This window comes from Phragmites australis, chromosome 2, assembly GCF_958298935.1.
Source record: "Phragmites australis chromosome 2, lpPhrAust1.1, whole genome shotgun sequence".
Classification (NCBI taxonomy): domain Eukaryota; kingdom Viridiplantae; phylum Streptophyta; class Magnoliopsida; order Poales; family Poaceae; genus Phragmites; species Phragmites australis.
Genome location: NC_084922.1, coordinates 3,977,488 through 3,996,793, shown reverse-complemented (window position 1 = coordinate 3,996,793; position 19,306 = coordinate 3,977,488). Strand labels below are relative to the sequence as shown.

At 40.6% G+C, this 19,306-nt stretch overlaps 1 protein-coding gene across 4 annotated transcripts; it reads right to left on the bottom strand.

Moving 5' to 3' along the window:
- Positions 1-1,217: 1,217 nt before the first annotated feature.
- LOC133895251 (uncharacterized) lies at positions 1,218-12,510 on the bottom strand. Of its 4 annotated transcripts, none has more exons than XM_062335412.1 (21): positions 12,011-12,510; positions 11,745-11,807; positions 10,489-10,802; positions 10,323-10,398; positions 10,171-10,248; positions 10,029-10,088; positions 9,846-9,950; positions 9,067-9,180; positions 8,749-8,790; positions 8,488-8,592; positions 8,206-8,393; positions 7,631-7,914; positions 7,432-7,553; positions 7,260-7,302; positions 7,040-7,131; positions 6,152-6,200; positions 4,366-4,442; positions 4,147-4,269; positions 2,961-3,055; positions 2,495-2,540; positions 1,218-1,436 (listed from the first exon to the last, which is right to left on the bottom strand). In XM_062335412.1, the coding sequence occupies exons 1-21, from the start codon at positions 12,161-12,163 to the stop codon at positions 1,389-1,391; spliced, it is 2,277 nt and encodes a 758-aa protein (XP_062191396.1). In that variant the 5' UTR covers positions 12,164-12,510; the 3' UTR covers positions 1,218-1,388. The 4 variants fall into 4 exon arrangements, with proteins under 4 accessions (XP_062191396.1, XP_062191403.1, XP_062191412.1 ...); XM_062335419.1 differs by having other exon boundaries at positions 4,147-4,266; XM_062335428.1 differs by lacking the exon at positions 10,029-10,088.
- Between the last annotated feature and the right edge of the window lie 6,796 nt (positions 12,511-19,306).

The window sequence follows — 19,306 nt, the reverse complement described above, 5'->3', positions numbered from 1 at the left end:
AGCCAGTGGTTACACTCCTCAAAGAAAATCACGCTCTGGGGTCTGGAGATAAAACTGTAATTTTTTAACCCAGTAGTAAAAGAAACTAATCTTACCCCTGGCCTGATTGAGCTCCATCCATGTTCCGATACATACATGCATCACCCCATATGATGTGCACATCGATCGATCAACACTTGTCCTTCAGCATGGCACGTTGCTTGTGCTCGTTCTTGACAATGCTTCCCATCTATTTCTTACCCGGCCGGCTGAAGAGATAGTTTGAGCTTGACCAAAAAAATAAAAGCACTATCACTTTCGTGTCCTTGGGCAAAATTAATCAATTCACTACTGCTCGTCTACCCTGTTTCAGTGTTTTGGATATCTTCGATCTGGCCGGTTTTGTATGGTACGCAACGCACAGCTCATCCTGATCGGGTTTATAGTGTAAACCACGGAGCATGAAGAATTTACAAACCTGGAGGCTGGAGCTGCATGAAGAGTTATACTGATACAGGGTCTTCACTAAAGTCTACCTGAAAGACGACGAAGGTAGCAAAAGTGCGTGACAGCAATTGACACAAATTTCTGTGGATGGATAGAAACATCAGGCAGCATCTATCATCTCTGTATAGTGCTGCCGATGTTGGCACCATGAATCATAATATGTTTTTTTCTACATGTGAACACAGTGCACTTGCCTTTCAAGTTTGATTCGTGTCAAATGACTTCACATTCAGTGCTCTATAGTCATTGGAGTATCGTGCACCTGCGTAGACGGAACTGAACCGTCGTAGGGTTCCCATCAGAATGACACGCGCTACATAAAAAAAAAGTGCGAGTAACTGGGATAGACATTACTTGTTTGGCTGAATTACACACAAGAGACGAGAACAGCACAGCATGCGCCCGAAGATTCTAAACTGTCCATATGGCAAATGCTTTTGTACATATGTGAGCCAGTCTATTTTGGCTTAATCTGTCATGTCAGGAACCTATTTGCAGATCTGGACCATCCCATATTTTGCAAAACATGCCCACCCTAGTCATTCATCTCACTTTGAAGTTATTACTCAGACTAGAATCTGGGGGCCTCACGGTCCACGCAACCAATTCTGCAGAGCATCTTCAGGAGCCGTCCTTTTCTATTGCGCCATAACATTAGTGAAGAGTGATTTTATTTCTAATAAGCCCTGGAAGCGAAACAGCGAGCTGCACTCGCAGTGATAGAACTCTCGTTCTTCAGAAGGGGAAGAAAGTAATCTCATCACCTTGGGTTCTTTGGTTAGTTTACAACAAAATCGTGTATAGAATTACACAACAGATAAACACAACATATGCGCCACACCTATCACCCAAAATTATACATACACTAGAAGAAGCGTAAATACAAGTGTATGGATCTGAATCTACTTGAAGAAAAGGCCCTTCTTTCTTCCTCTTCTCCTCTCAACAGCCTGCGGAAGGCAGATGTTTCGATTTAGTATTGAAACAAAAGGCAGATGTGCAAGCACACATGGCTTAACGTCAGCAATCAGCTTGCCAGATTTTCTCTTCTCATGTCTAAGGGTGCATGACGCAAATAGGGGGTGATCCTGGCCCCAACCTGCCAGTCACCATTCATGGGGTAACTGAAAACTACATAGCAGAGACGACCAATTTTCCGAAAACATGTTGGTTCAAGAATAATGGAGAATCGAATTTTGACAGTAGGACAGGAACTTTCTATAAACCATCTGCGATGACCATAAGCACACTTGGTCTAAATATGGTCTTGGTTGCTTTTAGCCAAGATACAGCCATAACTGACTAGCAGCTGGCTATGTTGCTAGCCACCAAAATTATCCGATATGCTACAGGTTCTACGGGACTTAACAAGAGCAGCATAATTCATCACCTTTGACAAGACACGAGGCAACATATCCATGAATTTAGTGACCAAACTGAACAGCCATTTTAGCACATAGAACATCAGCATTGGTAATTGCACACATGACGAGTAGAGAGGTAAATTATTCGCAACATACTTAAATTGAGTACCATTAGTGCTACTATTAACTATTAATGCTTTAAAGAAGATGCTAATGTTTCGCCATCAAACATGCTAATCAATAATCACTAAAGAAAAATGCCTACTTTTCAACCCTGAACTCTGGCGCCAGTTCGTTTTTCAACCCTTGACTCTGAAACTGTTTGATTTGCATCCTCGAACTTCCAAATCTGTCCACTTCACCCCCCTCAACCCGGACTTGGCATTGACATGGCACCGAAATGTGTTTTAGACGTTCTGAGAGTTCTCGAGTATAAAGTGGACGACTTCATGGTTTAGGGTTGAGAACAAACCAAGGCCAAAGTTCTCGGTTGAAAATTGGTCTTTTTCCCATCATTATAATACTAGAATTACGAGTTTCAATGAAGTGGAGGTCATGACCTCATGATACCCACTTATTATTGTTAAAGAGTAGAAAATCACGGGGATGCTAATACGTTGTCTTGTACAAGAGATAGTTCATACCATATTTTTGAACAATCTTAATACCAGAACAATGGTATCCCTCTGCCTGCGAAGTGAAACAGGAAATAAGATGAGCTGTAAATAATTTATTTTCAGTACGATATTATTGCATAATATCGCCATTTCTCTAAAATAAACAACATAGAAATGCAGTCATATAAAGCATAAAGGGATTATCTGGTGGAGTATTCTGACAGGCAAGGATAGGGTTCTCACTTCAACTTTGAAGAAATTTCCAGAAATACTAGCCATAGGTAATTATAGGGTCCTAGACTGCCATACTTCCAATAGTACTGGACAAGGGCAGAAGATTTTCAACAGTGCCATTAAAGATGTGACTGTGTCGTTGTTTTTTTTTTTTCTAGTTAAAACAGCAGGGGAGAGCCCTGCAGCTAATATATTTAGGAGTGTACTAAAACTGTACTGCCATATAGTAAAGCAAAAAGAAGCCTGATTTGGTACTCACAGTGTGTTTTCTGCTGGCATTAAATTATAATGTTGATCAACACCATTAGCAGATGTAATCGAAAACTCTGTTGGACGCCCATGCGGAATATTAATCTGGATAAGGCATCACACGATTTATTGTAAATTGCACTTCAAATTTAACAAGCAAAATACATGCACAGGTTAAAATCATATGTGAAATGAAAGCACTTTTAAAGACAGTTGAAAGGTAAAAGAAGGTAAACTAGAAACTTCAAATACCAAGCAAAACAGTGTTAACATGGATGTCTTTTTGTATGACGCTGGTTAAATTGAACTAAATTATAATTGCAAAACAAAAATCCAACAAGTTTAATTAGCAAAATTGTGGGGAAAATAATGCTCAGAGATAGTTTGTCTATAAATGCAATTCAGTATATCAAGTAACTGCACTTATGTGCACAAGCCGTTTCAACTCTGTCGACATCTTCTGAAGGGAGGTTATCAGGCTCTAGAAAATGAAGGGACAGTTTACCAAGGAAACAGTGCCCAAGAATAACTCAAAAAGTGTTAAACGCACCTAAAAGTCAGATATAAAGGGCATGCTGAGGCAAAGTTTGTTAATACCAAGCAGATCTTGATGGTAACTCATCTGTACAAACCCTATACCGCATTATCCACAGTGAAACTTGAAGAAGAATATGCCAGAAGCCAACTGAATGCTGGCACAAAACTCACATGTTCCCAGAGGAACCCTGGAAACAGCCAATTTCTGGTCGAGCAAATTTATTTCTCCAAGTATAGTACAAATGATATCTATACATCAAAGAACACAAAGTTGATCTAGTTGCAGTATAATAGACCATATCCTGGACTGGTAAATCCGATATCTTGAAAACATCTGGGTTAAGAAATTTCCCTCCAGCTGGAATTTTTTTTTCTCGAACGCGCAGGAGAGCTGCGTGTCATTTCATTAAAGAAGAAAGAGTACAAAGAGCGCCGCCCTAGAACAGCACTCAACCAACCCCCAAACGAGGAAAACACATTTGTGCTATGAAAAACACTGAAACAAAAACGAAAATCAATGTGCTACTGGTTTTCCTTATGTCCATCACGAAAATCAATGTGCTACTCAATTACTGAAGAGACTAATAAATTTCATGGGCAATTTTTCAATCAAAATACATTTTTCTCAAATGAAGTATTGCTAAAGAGTAGGGACATACAGCAGTTGCTTGCTGAAATTTCTCTGTGATAACAACACCACGCTGCCCATTACATTTAATACTGTAACCTTCCCTCTTTATTGCCAAAACAGCTGGTTCCCACATGTCTAAAAATCTGACCTGCTGTTAGAGAATTCAATATTTCAAATAGTTGTGTGACATCAGAAGAAAGCAACAAGAATAATTTTGATGTGTAATTGCAAATGATAGAGGACATACAGGCAGTTGGACTAGGACCTCGTAGGTCACGTGCCCAATTTCATGAGTTCTCTTAATAACCTCCTTTGTTTCAGGATCTGCATCAAAGATGATTACTCAAATTCTGGAAACAAATCAGGCAATTCTGCTACTCATTAGAAATTATATAATAAATAAGTATCACATAATTGCTAGTATTGGTTTACTTAAAAGTATAGAAGTACCCATGTTCTTGGGAATTAAGGAATTATAAGGAGATCAAATAGTCTCTTTAGCATAGGGGAATTATATCAGATGCTCCATCATCAGAATGATACTGGAGTAACTAATCTTCAAATTTACTGTTGGTAAGACCTTTCAATTTTACTCATTGGCCAATATATCATTACTATGTTATAGATGCAGATCAACTGTATGAGCACATTGGTTTGATAGACATTGCCTCTGCCAGCATTAGATTGAGCACCCAAATCTTTATCTTCTAAACTTGAGTAAAAAAGAGAGCTACGGTAGCACCACATTATCTCAAGTGCTTTGTGTCATCCAGTAAGCAACCAATGAGGCAAAATGCATCTTTGAAGTTTACAGTATGAACCCTACCATAAAGTTCTAGAGTATTCTCTCCATCATAAACCTACAAAAATCTTCTATCATGTAGAGCTTAGCTCCACCATAAGCTCCCTCTATACTTTAAAAGGTAAAGAAAATAGTACGTGCTAAAATTAAACATATAATTGCCAAATGTTCTACACTGTAAACCTGTTGCAAGGCACGGGGTTCACAAGTATAGCTTTATTTAGAGTAAACAGTAGGGGAGACCCCTATGGTATATAGCGCATCAAGAGTAATATCTGTCCATACTGTCAAGACCATCATGTGGTTGCAAAATGCCATCCTGAACAGGACAGGCTTACAAGTTAAAAATGGCATTCCAAACGAAAACACTCAGGAAAATAGCATCAACTTTTCGGTAGTTCGTGCCAAGGAGAGGTCGGGGTTGCAGGTGAAACAAAAAGAGGCCCAGATACACGGGAGTGAGGAGACAGTGGAAAGTGGTCATGTCTTACGGGAGCACATTTGCCGGCAATGAAGGAGCGGTAGCAAAGTTAAGGCAGCAGCAAAAACAAAATGAAAGGGACTACAGGAATTCTATAGTGAATGATTGAGTGGTGGAGGTGCTCAGGAAGGATGGCCGCGGCAGCCAACAGCAAGGTGACCATGTCGGTGAGGCTACGGTGGTGGAGAGGAATTGTTGCGAGCAAAGAGAAGGCCACGAGTTGGAGCCTGGGGTGCAAGTGATATTGGCAAGATACTAACTGGAGTTGGAGGTGAAGAACAAGTGTGGTGGCCAAGTCACCAGAATTGAGAAAGATAGAAGCAATGCAGTGATCCCACGACGACGAATAAAAACTTTCTTGATGGATTTGGTCAGTAGATGGTGGGACCCATGGCACCACAAAATGGGCATAGGTGCACTGTTGGTCGTCATAGGGTGCATCAGTTGCAAGCTGAAGACAGGGAAGAAGACCAACATTGGAGCTGTTCATCCTCTATTTGGAGGTAAAAACGGATTAGACAGGGTCAGGTAGAGGTAGAGATCAGACTACTGGATCGAGGATACATCATGACAGTAAAAATCAATGAGCACATTTAGACTTAAAGGAACACGATGGCGAAAAAAAGGAGTTACAGGAACGCAGCTAAACATTTTGTTGGTAAACAAATAAATGAATAGAAGTGAGAAAAACCAATGTGCAAATGCAAATTCAAAGAACATGATAACAGTTCACAGTTTCCAAAAACTCACCACAGGTAATTTTTCCTTGCTCGTTAGCATAAACCTTGATAAAGTCCCCCTGCAATAGGAAAGAGAGGTTTTTTAAACAAAACACTTTAACACTAGAAGCTATTGCAGGAAATCAGTTTTTAGAAAGCAATTTAACTTGCAGCATATCTTAACTCATTTGACATAGCATATTGGTGATTCCTGAGGAAAAAAATTATAGAACAGTTGTTTTTGCCAGAAAATCCAATAACCCTTGTTTCTCAAATGTCAGTATAGTTCTGTAACATTACCTGAAACTTTCACTACATCCCTTGGAAGTACTGTCCTGATGAAAATCAAGTATGTCTGCCAATGCACTAGATTTTGTTTCTAAGTAATATTTTCCAGAGATGGATTATCATATGAAAAAAAATATTCCTCCCATACAAATCTTTTTCACAGATCCAAATGTAAAGAACAGGTCTCTTGGCAAGATACGAGGACCATAACTCCATAAGATGCGCTAAATAGCTTAACAAGGAGGGTAAGACAAACAATTCCACGCTTTGAAAAGAAAAAAACACAGGTCTAGTTGATAACAAATGACAAGGACATCCACTGCTCAGCAGAAAGAACATTGCAAATGGGATTTTGTCATATTTTTTTCATTTATGCCTTTTACTCGTATCGATGGGATTAAGAGCTGAAATTTCACAATAGGGTCTCTCACTCTAATACCTAACTCCTAGAATAAGCTTAGAGCACTTTGACACTTGACTTTATCCTCACCATACAAAGCTGATTGTCAGCTAGTGTTCTCCTTTGTGTCACTTTAAAAGGTATACAAAATAGATAGCCTGGAAATTCTCAAAAGTTTAGGAGGAAATACAGCATCATAGCATAACGATCATCACAAGACAAGATAAGTACCTTTCTTTTCCTATCATCTAGGGGTTGGACTTCAATGGCCAGTAAAGTATCCACATCATCGGCAGTAACCACATAGCTAGGCCGCTTTGCTCCTACGTAAACCAAAAAAAATGAGTCTGAACTTTCTTGAGACATAATGACATATTAATGTAAGTAACAAGGCCACAAAGCATAAGCTCACTGTATACCATCACTAAAAAAAGTAGAGAAAGGGTAGTACCTTCTATGAAATTTACAGAGCCATCATCTAAATGGCGCACCCACTGCGATCACAAAAATAATTTGCAAGAAGTGGAATCATGTTGAAAGTTTGAAACTGACAACTTATGTGAAGAGTTAGAAAATTTATTTCACTATTTAAAATGCGGGTCCACAAGAACTACGAAGCACACCTCAAAGTTACAAGTTGTGGTTCCATTAGTTGGGTACCCGCTTGCTTGAAGTTCTCGTCCAGGAAAAGGTTCACCCGTGATTTGAAGCCCTTCTATGCCTGGCAATGGATCATCCTCTGCAGCTGCATATTCAAACAAAGGCAACTATGATCAGATGAGTGAAGTGTTAAACAACATGACTTAATTCAATAGTAATTACCTTCAGAGAAAGAAGAACCAGGCTCCTCAAGAACTGTAGGAAGATATGGATATGAAGGATTTGCATCCTCGAGGCCAGATGCCAAATTAGGTGAGTCCCCAGGACCCCATTGAGCAGAAGATTCTTGTACATTTTGGACTTCAGCACTCTCCGAACCATCCAATACACCATTTCTACTAAGGCCCTTGAATGGTGGGTTTTGACTCTGGGTCTCAAAGTCAAACTGGACAGCATGAGAATCACTTTGAGATCCTTGAGCGGGAACATTTGTCCTAAATTGGTTTCTGCAAATCATAAACAATCCATAATTGTATTTAGTATTCTAGTCACGCATCAGCATAATAGACCATTTACTAGTACCCGAAATGGTTCTCTAAATCTTCCATACAAACAAACAGTTTAGGTGTACCAAAATAGTGAAACAACAATATAACGAAACAAAACCAAAATTTGCTAATAATAGTTTCACTCATTCATGATGTTCTCATAATTGTAGCATGCCCAAGAATCTACAACACTGGTAGAGCCAAGAGTGAGTTAGTTAACACTATTAATTTCTTACAGAGAGGCACTACCTGCTTGAAAGAGAGGTCTTTCCCATGTCATTGTATTCAGCATTTCTTCGAGGAACCTCACTTGGAATAACTTGACAGTTTTTGTTACCAAATACACCCCAATCACCTCTAGCTTGAACAGGAGAAGACATTGGGGATTGTATGTGAGTATATGCTGTCTGGGGCACTATATCAAGACTGCTTTTGGTCTGAGAAAGTTAAGAAGTTATATGAAGAGTGCGACCAAGTGTTGCAAGAATAATGGACAAAGGAGTATAGACTATAGAGTCTTACTGTACTCACCAATGCTTTTCCAGCTGGAGGATCCGTAGGCACAGGAGGACTAGTATTATTCGATAATTCGGTATGCCATGGAGTAATCTGGTATCGTGACTCCCTTAATTTCTCCTGCACCATCCAAGTTTGCACACAAGGCAACTTCTAAGTTCTGTACGAAGAATATCAGCAGTAATCTGTGCAAGCATGACAAGCTCACTACTGATTACAGTATGACAAGTTGTGGATAAAGTAAATGCATATTTTCGGAAGCTTAGTGTGACTCACCTCGGTAACAAAAAGTTGCTCCTGCAAATGCTTAAACAAAACCTACAGGGAAAGCAGCATGCTCTTAGAAAATGGTTAACTCAGATACAATTTAGGTACAATTTAAAGCAATTTTATCACAGGCTATTGTCCATAATCAAAGTATGACATGATATGTTTGTTGAATATTTCATGCAAGGAAAAGAAAATGTGTAGCACTTAATATCATTTCATCTTTTAACCTTATTCCCCCTTGCAATCCAAAAATAAAATAGCGATACTTCCTCTTGCTAAATGACAGAATCTGTGCTGCAGGGCATATCAGAAAACAGAGCGTACCTTCAAATTGCTAACAATCGATTGGGCATCGAGAACAGAAGGCTGGAGGTTATCATATTCAGACAGAAGAGGCAGCAAAGAAGATATGAAAGTTGATCTTTCTTGTTGTGCTGCCTGGACAGTAACATTAGCAAAATGGAGTATCATTTCAATTTCTTTACTACAAAATCTAAAGAATGAGCACACAATGAGATAAACTTATATTAACATAATATCCATAAGAAATGACTGGATCACACAGCATAAAAGTAGAAGCCAAATCTAACTCCAAAACCCAGTACAGCTTATGGTGATATCTCAATATATCTATAATGGATGTACAATCATGGCAATGTATTATCGTACCTAATGTTAAAATGTAATTATAGAACCATCAATGCAGTTTACCTTTGGTACTTAGGACAGACAACAGAAAAATCGCTCAATCAAGCACTTGCAGCAAGGAGCTGTTTCTAAAATTGCATTTTCATAACTATCTTCAACTACTGTAATAAAGATCTGCATAAGCATTCTATGGGGATTTCCTTTGGCTATAAAAAAAATAACTATGTGTTGAATTCTAGTGTGAAATTTGAGCCAGTTCCATGGCACAAGCTCAAGGAAACACTAAAAACGAATATTCAGAAACTTCTGACAATGGTAATATTCAAAGGGGTGTGGTAAAACCAATCACAATCTTGAAACGATTCCAACCGTGATAGTGCAAGCGAAGATATAATATCCATTGAGCATTCAGAACCATCATATAAGCTATGAAAGTTTGAGCAACAGGAAGCTACCTGCAATGCATATGTTAGACGGATGTTTTCCTCAATAATATCTTGCCTGTACGTTAAAGCTTTTGATGCTGCATCAACTAAATCTTCTTGTTGTTGATCAAATGCCTGAAAACAATTTTGTTAAGATAAGATGATACACTCACTACAAGGGACTAACGAGTAGTGCTATAATGAACATCTTACCCTGCGCATATAAGCAATCCGTTTTTCCAACATAGATTTATCATATAGTATTTGCGCTTCCTATCAGGAGTTGTTCATGGTCAATGGAAAATAGAAAGGAAAAAGGCAGCACAAAAGTAACCTTTCTGTACAAAATAGTTACCTTCACTGAGTAATCAGTGAGATGCTTTCTTAATTGTGCAATCTCTTCGTCATGTTCTTTGACCTTAACAGTAAGTTCCTGTGTAGGAACTATCTTCGTTAGGAACAACAGGTCATAGGTATGCATATGACGCTGTAGGAGAACTAACTTACCTGCTTCCAGGATATGTTTGAGTTCAACTCTGAAACTGGCAACAACCTGGAATCATACTCTCCGTCTTTTCTGTGCCTGCAAGGATGGGTCTTTTTTATTGCTCTACCGTAACCAAAAGGCCATCCCAAGACAGAAATTTAAGCAACATCAAGTGTGCTGAGTTACCTAGTTGGGGAAAGGGACCGAGAAGATGGAGTAGAGAACTGTGACGGGCCACCATTCTCCATAGCAGTATGTTCTCGTGATGATCTTGTAAATGCTCCATTAGCCTGGGCACTGTCAAGGTACTTCTGTTTCATGCTTTCCTTCATCAGAGGCTCTCCACTTGCAAAACTTCCATTCTGATGAAGGATAGAGGTACTTTGGGGATTCGTTGAAGAGCTGTTGTCAAATGACTTTGAGCCATCCATCTTATTAGCAAAAGAATTGCGCTCTTGACCAACTCCACCAAAAGAACTTTGGGGTGTAGCATCTTCCCTCTGAAATGAATTAAAAAGTGAGCACATCCCAAAACAACAGCTTACTGCCCACAAAAAATGTGATAGAAGAATAGAAACAGCAATCCCATCACATGTCAAGCGAGAGTAACACATTTGCCTAATGAGGCAAGGTGACAGAGCTACTCAGTACAGAGCCATTCCCATTGTCAAAATAGTTGTAGTTATGTGAAATAGACCCCAAATTTGGTAGTTCTGTGAGTATCATGTCAAAATAGTTATAGTTTTGTATAATTTACTCAAACATAAATCATACAGAAACTCCTAGTTAATACAAGTACCATATCCAACCTAGTTTGGAATAATACCTCCGTTTTTGTTTACTTGTGAGCTTTTTTACTGTAGCAATTTTGACTTTATGTTTTTTTAATGAAAAGTTTATAGATACCTAAAACTTCTGTATTATTGGATTTGTCGTGAAATGTACTTCATTACTATTGTATACTTTTAAGTATTCATAATTTTTCATAGAAAAAATTGCAAGATCAAAATTGCTACAGTAAAAACCTAGTGACAAGTAAAAAAACGAATGTAGTATATCTTAGCACAGTGAAGCTGTGTCAAACTAAAATATCTCCATTTTGTCAACCCCTTTTGCCAATTGCATGACATGACATCGTGCCATGGTTTTGCCGTTTGGTAATAGAGAGCGGAAAAACACGTTTCAAGTTGCAAGAAAAACCACAGATCCAGTTGAATTTTTTATCCCTGGGAACTGGAAAATTACAGTCCTAAGCTTTGTGCCAGCAACGATTTCAGTAGAGCATGAATCTCAACTTTAGATAGCACTGAAGGTACGTGACACACTGAATTTTATTATGACAGAAGAGGTAGTAGATCACTGCATGACGGACAATATGTTCCCTGGAAAAATCAAAAGGACCGTTGCATTCTGCCTGGAGCAAAAATAGAGTTGGCGCTTACAATCCTCTGTAGTTGTTGCGTTTTCTGCATCAGTTCCTCCTTGAGGCGGTTATTCTCTTCGAGCTGAAATGGAGTATACCCATTATCATCCGAAAGGAAAAGGGTTAGTACAACAGACGAAACGAAGCTGCGGGGCTAGAAATGAATAGACGGAATTCGAAGAGACGTGCAGTAACTCAGGGAAGGGAGGGAATCCGAAGGCGCTAGCAGCAGGCAAGGCGGCAGCGGATGGAGAGGGAGGAGAGGGTTGGGCACGAGCTGATCACCTGGCGGCGGATAGTGGCGTCGGCGCCCTCGACCGTGCGCATGACGTGGAGGTGGTAGTCGGCGCTGGGTCCTCCTGCGGCGGCGGCGGTGCCGCTCTGGTCCGCCGGGTCGGAAAGGGAGGCCGCAGCGAGGTCCCTGGCGAGGCCGTCCATGGGAGCGCAGCGTAGGGTTCGGGGCGGGGCCAAGGGCTTCTTCTACTCTACTCGGTACTCAAGAGACTCGCTTTTGGCGGTGGAATTGCGCGGAAGCAACGAGGCGGTCAGCGGTGTGGACTCGCGGGGAGCGGTGCTTTGGTGTGAGGACGGAATTGATTCGAAATACGTGGAATCGGTCAGCCGCCGCCGGGGACGGCCGCGCGGATCACGGGTGCCGCGCGGGGGATTCCATCCCCCCTCGGTGGAAAGGACGGGGGAGAGGTGGGTGGGCTGGGTTGAGCAGGTACGCGCGGCCGCGACGGAGATGATGATGACGTCACCACCGCGGATCCATGATGACGAACTGAATGGATCGCTTCCATTCGATGTGCCGCGTGCCCGTGGTACATACCGTTCATGCAATCGAACCGGGCCGAAGGTTGGACCTTAGACTACGGTCCTGTTTGTTTTAAATTATAAAAGCTGGATTGTGATCAAAATTTAAAAGCTGAAATAAATAGCTGAATTGTAAAAACTGGATTCTGATCACAATCCAAAAGCTGAAACAAATAGCTGGTTAGAAAAGCTGAATTGTTACAATCCAACATACAGATTGTAACAATCCAGCAATCTGTTTTTCACCAGATTCTAACAATCCACGATTCAGCTTTTTACAATCCAGATTTTACAATTCAGTTTCTTACAATTCACAATCTATAAACTGCTTTTTACAATCTACAGCTGAAACAAACAGCGGATCGGTTCAAGACCGTTAATGCAATCGAACCGCTAGAAGCTGGATGAAGCAGGCGGTTTTCGCAGAAAAGCAAACCGGGTGGCTACGAAGGAACCGGCCGGCGTCTGTTCCACGGGAGATATTACGTCGTGGGCTTTGGCCGCTTGGGCTAGTGCGGCCCATCTACCAATCGCCAGGCGGGGAGGTTGCTGAGGGGAGCCTAGCTCACTGCCGCCGCCTTTCTTCTCGTCCCTTCTCCTTCCATCTTTAGAAGGGAGGTCCTGTCAAGAAACCCATCAGCCTCTTGATGTGCAGGAACAGTTCTGACAGCTCGAACGGGCGAAGCTTTTGTCGGGTTTTGGAGCTTGGCGAAAGGGCTTCTCTCGACGTCACGAGTGAGTCATTCGAAGGGATGTCGAAGGTGTTGCCAAGCAAAGGCCTTCGAAAGTCTAAGTGAATGGTGATCCAAATCTGACACTAAGAAGGAGGAAAGAGCGAAGGTATGGTCAAAGGAGAATCTTGCTAGCGACTGAAGACCATGAAGAGTAAGATTGTAAATAATCTGGATATACTTAGGATAGTACTGTATTACTCATGAATATTCTAAGAATGTGGCAGTTAGAGGGATAATTTTATAAATTATACTGGGGAGCAGTTAGTTACGGTATATAAATATGATGTGAATGTAATTGACAAGAATGAGGACATTAATAGCATTGAAAAGTTATGTACTTTGTGTACATTTTACTCTAGCCTTTGGATCACTCCAGGGTCCGAATGCCCTCCACTTTGTTCAGGAACACAAGTTACTAACAGTTGACACCGTCCATAGAGATCGACACATTTCGAAGCTATACCGCCTAGAAAGAAACCGAAGACCGCTGCTCCTAACCCATCGGCAGAGCAGCAGTCGCAAGAGCTACCTATGAGGGTTGTGATGATCATAACCAGCCCTTTGGCCGCGGCGGAGGTTATCACCCCTTCGGTTGAAGGGGACAAGAAGTACAAGATGATGTGGTCATGCCATCCACCAAAGATAATCAAGCTCACGAAGAGCCGATTGATTGAGGGTCGAGGCTAGGCTTCGCGCTAGTTTCGAAGCTTCAGTTGTGGCGAAGCGCAAGGCTATTTATGACCAGCATCAAGAATCTAAAGGCGACCCTTCGTATAGAGAGGGTCTTTCGCGCAAGAAGACCTTTCGCATTGGGGAACCCTTCGTACGATGAAGCAATATACAACAAATAAGTATATGTTACAGTTGTTTCTTCATGCATAAATTTTGCACATGACATTGACGCGTCTTCGTACCAAAGCACTTTTCATGAACACACATCGCATCATCATTCCTACCGGTGGTATCATTCGTACAAGTGGATTGCAATTATGTGTTGAATAATTTATCTTGGCGTGTGCATCATTCCTACGCTCTAAAGTATTTATTCATCGCGCACATGTGCATTATATGTGCGTCAAACTAACTAGTCTTCGCATGAATGTCGAAGCATTTCCCTCGCGTAATTGCATTACAATTATGCACCGTCTTATTTTACCATTCGCAAGTATATTAAAGTTTTTATGCTCTGCTTGGAGGAGTATTTATTCCTCTCATGTAGATTTTTATCCTTTGCATAAAATAATTAACTATTACACATGTTGAAGTATTTTTCTCTTCATGAGTCCATAACATCAGCGTGCATAAGCATTTAATCTTTGTATTCGCATCACATCACGAGCCAAAGCATTTACCCTTCGTACATGCGTGTCACATCTACATGTATCGAAGCGTTTGCTTTTCACGCGTTTGTTAAAGCTACGTGTTGAAGTATTTATCTCACGTGTGTGCATCGCGTTTATATGAAAAAAATATTCATTAATACGAACATGCTGAAGTGTTTGTTCTGAAGGTGATATGCCTTAGAGGCAATCATAGAGATGATTGTATCACACGTCTATGTTCATGTACTACCGAATAATGCGTTATTCCAATAATGAATATCATTTACATTGATTGGCAAGTATGCGATTTGTTCATGAAACTCTTTCTTTATTTCATTATGTTATCCTTAGTCGATTTCTGATCGTATATCATTGTAATGATACATAAGATCAGCACATGTATTAATTGATGATCACATTTCATGTATCATAGGTATAGAGGTACCAGGTCAATAATGTGGATATTTATGTTAGGGAACATAATGTTGGATAGACCCACCTTGAGATATTGCTGGGATTTTTATTTATGATATGTCATCAGTTGTTATCTCAAATAATGTACCTGTAGGATCGTTAGACCTAAGATCATCATTGATTCCTAGAATGTGTAGTGACATACTTTGAGGTTGCCAAACAATATTCCATAACTGGGTAGTCATAAAAGTAGTTTTTAGGTTTGTCATGAAACATGTAATGAGCGATCAAAATGGAATTTTTCCCTCCTTGATAACATGGGAGATATCTCTAGCCCCTCGAGATAGTTAGATTGATAAAGTGCATGGTATAGCATCTAGTCCCCTAAGTTAGTGGTAAGTGTTTCGGTGATTAATGGCAACCGTATCATTGTGACTAATGTATATGTTTTGAAGGGAATCAATTTTTTAGTTCATAATAATTGAATGGGTTTTCTTGGTCCCTTATGGAATTCTATTGGTCGATCAAAGAACATTTGTGTCAAGATTAAAGATCTTTTATTTCTAAATGTCACAAGATGATGAAGGACACTTAGAGTAGATATATGTCTCTTCTTGTCTTTTAACCGCACTATAAATGGAGCTAAGTATTGTAGCTTGACCTAGTTGAGTTTAAACATAGTTTGATGCACAGTTACGAAAATCTAGCACTAGGTAGCACAAAGAAGCCCATGGATGAGAATTTAGAACTCAAAGTCAATTGAATTGGACGAGTTCCAGAAAGTTTATGCTCACCGGATTGTCCGGTGCGAGAAGGATTAAACTCACCGGACTATTTTTCCTCTCTGTGAATATTTCAAATGACCTCACCGGATTGTCCGGTGATAGGACGAATTTTGCACCAGAGCATTTAACATAAGAGTCATTTTTCAGATAAATTTGAAGTTACATGCACCGGATTATCCGGTGATCTGAAGGACGCATACACCAGACTATTTAACAAAAGGACTGTTTTTCTAGAGAAAATCTGATTTGAACTGACCGTATTGTCTAATGATTTAAAGAAGTTATCACCGGACTATTTAACAGAAGCTTGATATTTTCGAAGGAAATGGATTATAAGGCACCGGATGATCCGGTGATGAGATGGATATCACAATAGAGCATTGTGTGACTTGTGTCATGGTGCAGAAGACTATAACTCACCGGATTGTCCGGTGATACTATGTGGAGGAACATCGGAGTATTTTGCAACGGCTACTGACAGCTGGCAGACCAGCGCGTGGAAAAAGTATACTCACTTAATTGTCCGGTGTTAATAGAGGCATGTGTACTGGACCATCCAGTGTTCACAGAAAATGTGAGTGGTTGGGCAACGGCTAGATTTAGACCTCTAGCATATATATACCCCCTCACTTGATTTCATTCTTCTCTCTTGCAACCCAGAAGCATCCATACACAGTGTGTATCATCTAGAAGCAATGGAGAGCATTTGAGGTGATTTGTCAATTCTTAATTGAAGATTAAGGACTCCATTAGTGCTTCAAGCGTAGCGAGTGTGTATCTAGCTATTGTTTAGGGTTGATAGGGATCAAGTGAACCAGTTTGCTTGTTACTCTTAGTGGTTAGCAACACCTAGCCGGTCTTGGAAATTGGAGGTGTTCTCGATGAGCTCTTGGAGTTCGTGTGGGAGCCCCGGGAAGCTCGTGTACTTGGTTTGATGTCCGTCAATTCGAAGATGGAGAAGTGATAATCACTAGTGAGCACTTGAGTCTTGGTGACTCAAAAAGGAGCGATATCCTTGTGTGGATGCTCCAACGAGGATTAGTGGAAAGTGCTAACTTTTCGATACCTCGAGAAAAACTTGATGTCCATTTTCCCTACTCTTGTTATATTTCGTATTTTGCTTCTAGCATTTCCTTCATGCAAGTTTTAATTACGCACTTTACTTATATTCTATATACTTGCATGTTTGTGCTTATCATTCTAGCTTGCTAGGTCGTCTAATTGTTTTTATTCATTCTAGATTAAGGTTGCTCTTTGTTCTAGAATTCGGTAGTTGGTTTAGTTTTTTTATTAGTACCCTATTCACCCCCCTCTAGAGCTATTAGATCCTTTCACATGGTCATGCCAATATGATTAAAGAGTTAATCATGATGAATCCACTATTTGATCGAGTGAATGGTCAGACTATCACAAAGGGTGGCACGTATATTGCCTTGAGCTTGACTGGTATCGTGAGGCCAAGGAATTGATGCATGTGTATATCAAGGTTCAGCCAATATGATCTTTTATATATACTCGGGAGTCAACATGTCCTGCAAGGAACCACTATTGATTTCGGTTTGAAAAGGGTTTCTGAGTCGTAGTCGTTTGTACATGAACCTAACGGGTCACACACTTAATGTGTTGGAACAAAACATGCGAATTGGATTCGTATATGGGTTTTGATTGTATTGTGATCCATGAGAAGATAGAGTCTTAAAGTGCTTCCAACGTGTGAGCCCATTAATGAGCTCTATATAAGTAGAGGTATGGGTAAGGCGTGCTAAGGTTGAGCCACTCCGAAACCCTACCCGCAACCTTCCACACGATCTCCCAAAACCCTAGCCGCGTGTGTGGTGCTAGCACATCGGCGCTCGGTGTTTCTGCCAGTATGTGTGGATACCGTAGAGGCGCTGCTGCTATTGAGGCGCTGATTTTCTCAGCGAGTTGAATGTGAGTTGGTCGAGGAGCACGACCACCTGCTCGGAGTTAGTCTAGGAGCACGACCACATGCTCTGAGATAGTCGAGGAGCACAACCATATGCTCGGAGTTGGTCGAGGAGCACGACCACTTGCTCAAAGTTGGTCGAGGAGCACGACCACTTGCTTGGAATTGGTCGAGGAGCGTGACCACTTGCGCGGGGCTGGTTGCGGATCTGATTGAGATGCTGCTCGAGGAGTTTGACGTGTACGATGTTGGATTGGTCTATTCCAACTTTTCTTTCGCTGCACTGCGCGTCGAGTGGTAACAATCTATGATCTCCTACTTGCATAATTTTCTGGGTGAATGCCATAGAATTTTTTTTTATTTTAGGCTAGCGTAGCCTGCCCGTTCCCCAACAGGTTCTTCACGTGCTTGCACTTGCATCAAACTATTTACCCTTCGCTCGTATGTCGAAGTGATTATTTTTTGCATGCTCGCGTTATATTTGCGTCGAAACACGTATTCTTCACATGAATATAGAAGCATTACCTTCTGTGTATTTATTATATAAATTCATCAAAGCATTTGTTCTTTTAATATGCAGGTTCTTACCTTCCATTCTAGAGAATATTTATTCCTCACATGAAAGTTTTAGCCTTTGCATGAAAAAGCTCTTATTGCTCATATGCATGAATTCTTAATCTTCGTAGGATGGGACCTATCCCTCACTTACCAAAGATTTAATCCTTCGCTACCATACTTATTCTTATGCTAAAGTTACTCTTCAATTGCACCATATGTGCATCTATTTAACACATGCACAAAAGATGGGGGTTAAGTGTGGCTACCCCGCATCGAAGGCAGTTTGCCTTCAGATTACAAAAGATGGGGCCTAAGAGTGGCTGCTCTCACACCTAATGCAATTCATGCCTTCGGATTAAAAAAGACGGGGACTGAGAGTGGATTCCCTCGCACTGAAGGCAATTCATGCTTTCAGATTACAAAAGACAGGGGCTAAAAGTGCCTACCTCGCTCTGAAGATCAATCAATTATTCGAATCATAAATAAGTCGAGAGCTAAGAGTGCCAGCCCCACACCGAAGCCAAAATGGGTACTCGGAAAGGAAAATTTTAAAGTGTTGCTCAACCAAACATAGGTAATGCACCTTCGCAGGAAAAAGTCGATATGTTGCTCATCCTCGACAGAGGCAAGGCACCCTTGCAGAAAGAAAAAGTCAAAGTGTCAAGTACTTACACCTTGTATTGCATTACTTGAATACATCAAAATAACTATTCTCCACATGGAAGTCTTCTACTTTCTGCCACAAGCATTATATCAATGCATTGAAGTATTTATTCCTCATGTGTATACGCTGAAGCATACATCGATTATTACATGTCTTTCATCTCTGAAAAAGATGTGAAGCACCTCTTTTCCCACATGATAGAAAGTCGAAGTGTCGCTAGTCCTTAGGTAAAGACAGCGTACCAATCGACTTAAAGAGCTGGTCATGACCCGCAAGATGAAGATTCAAGGTGTCACTTGGCCTAAGGTAAAGACAACGCATCACTTGAATCTTAGACGATAAGTCTTAAGGAAATGCGACC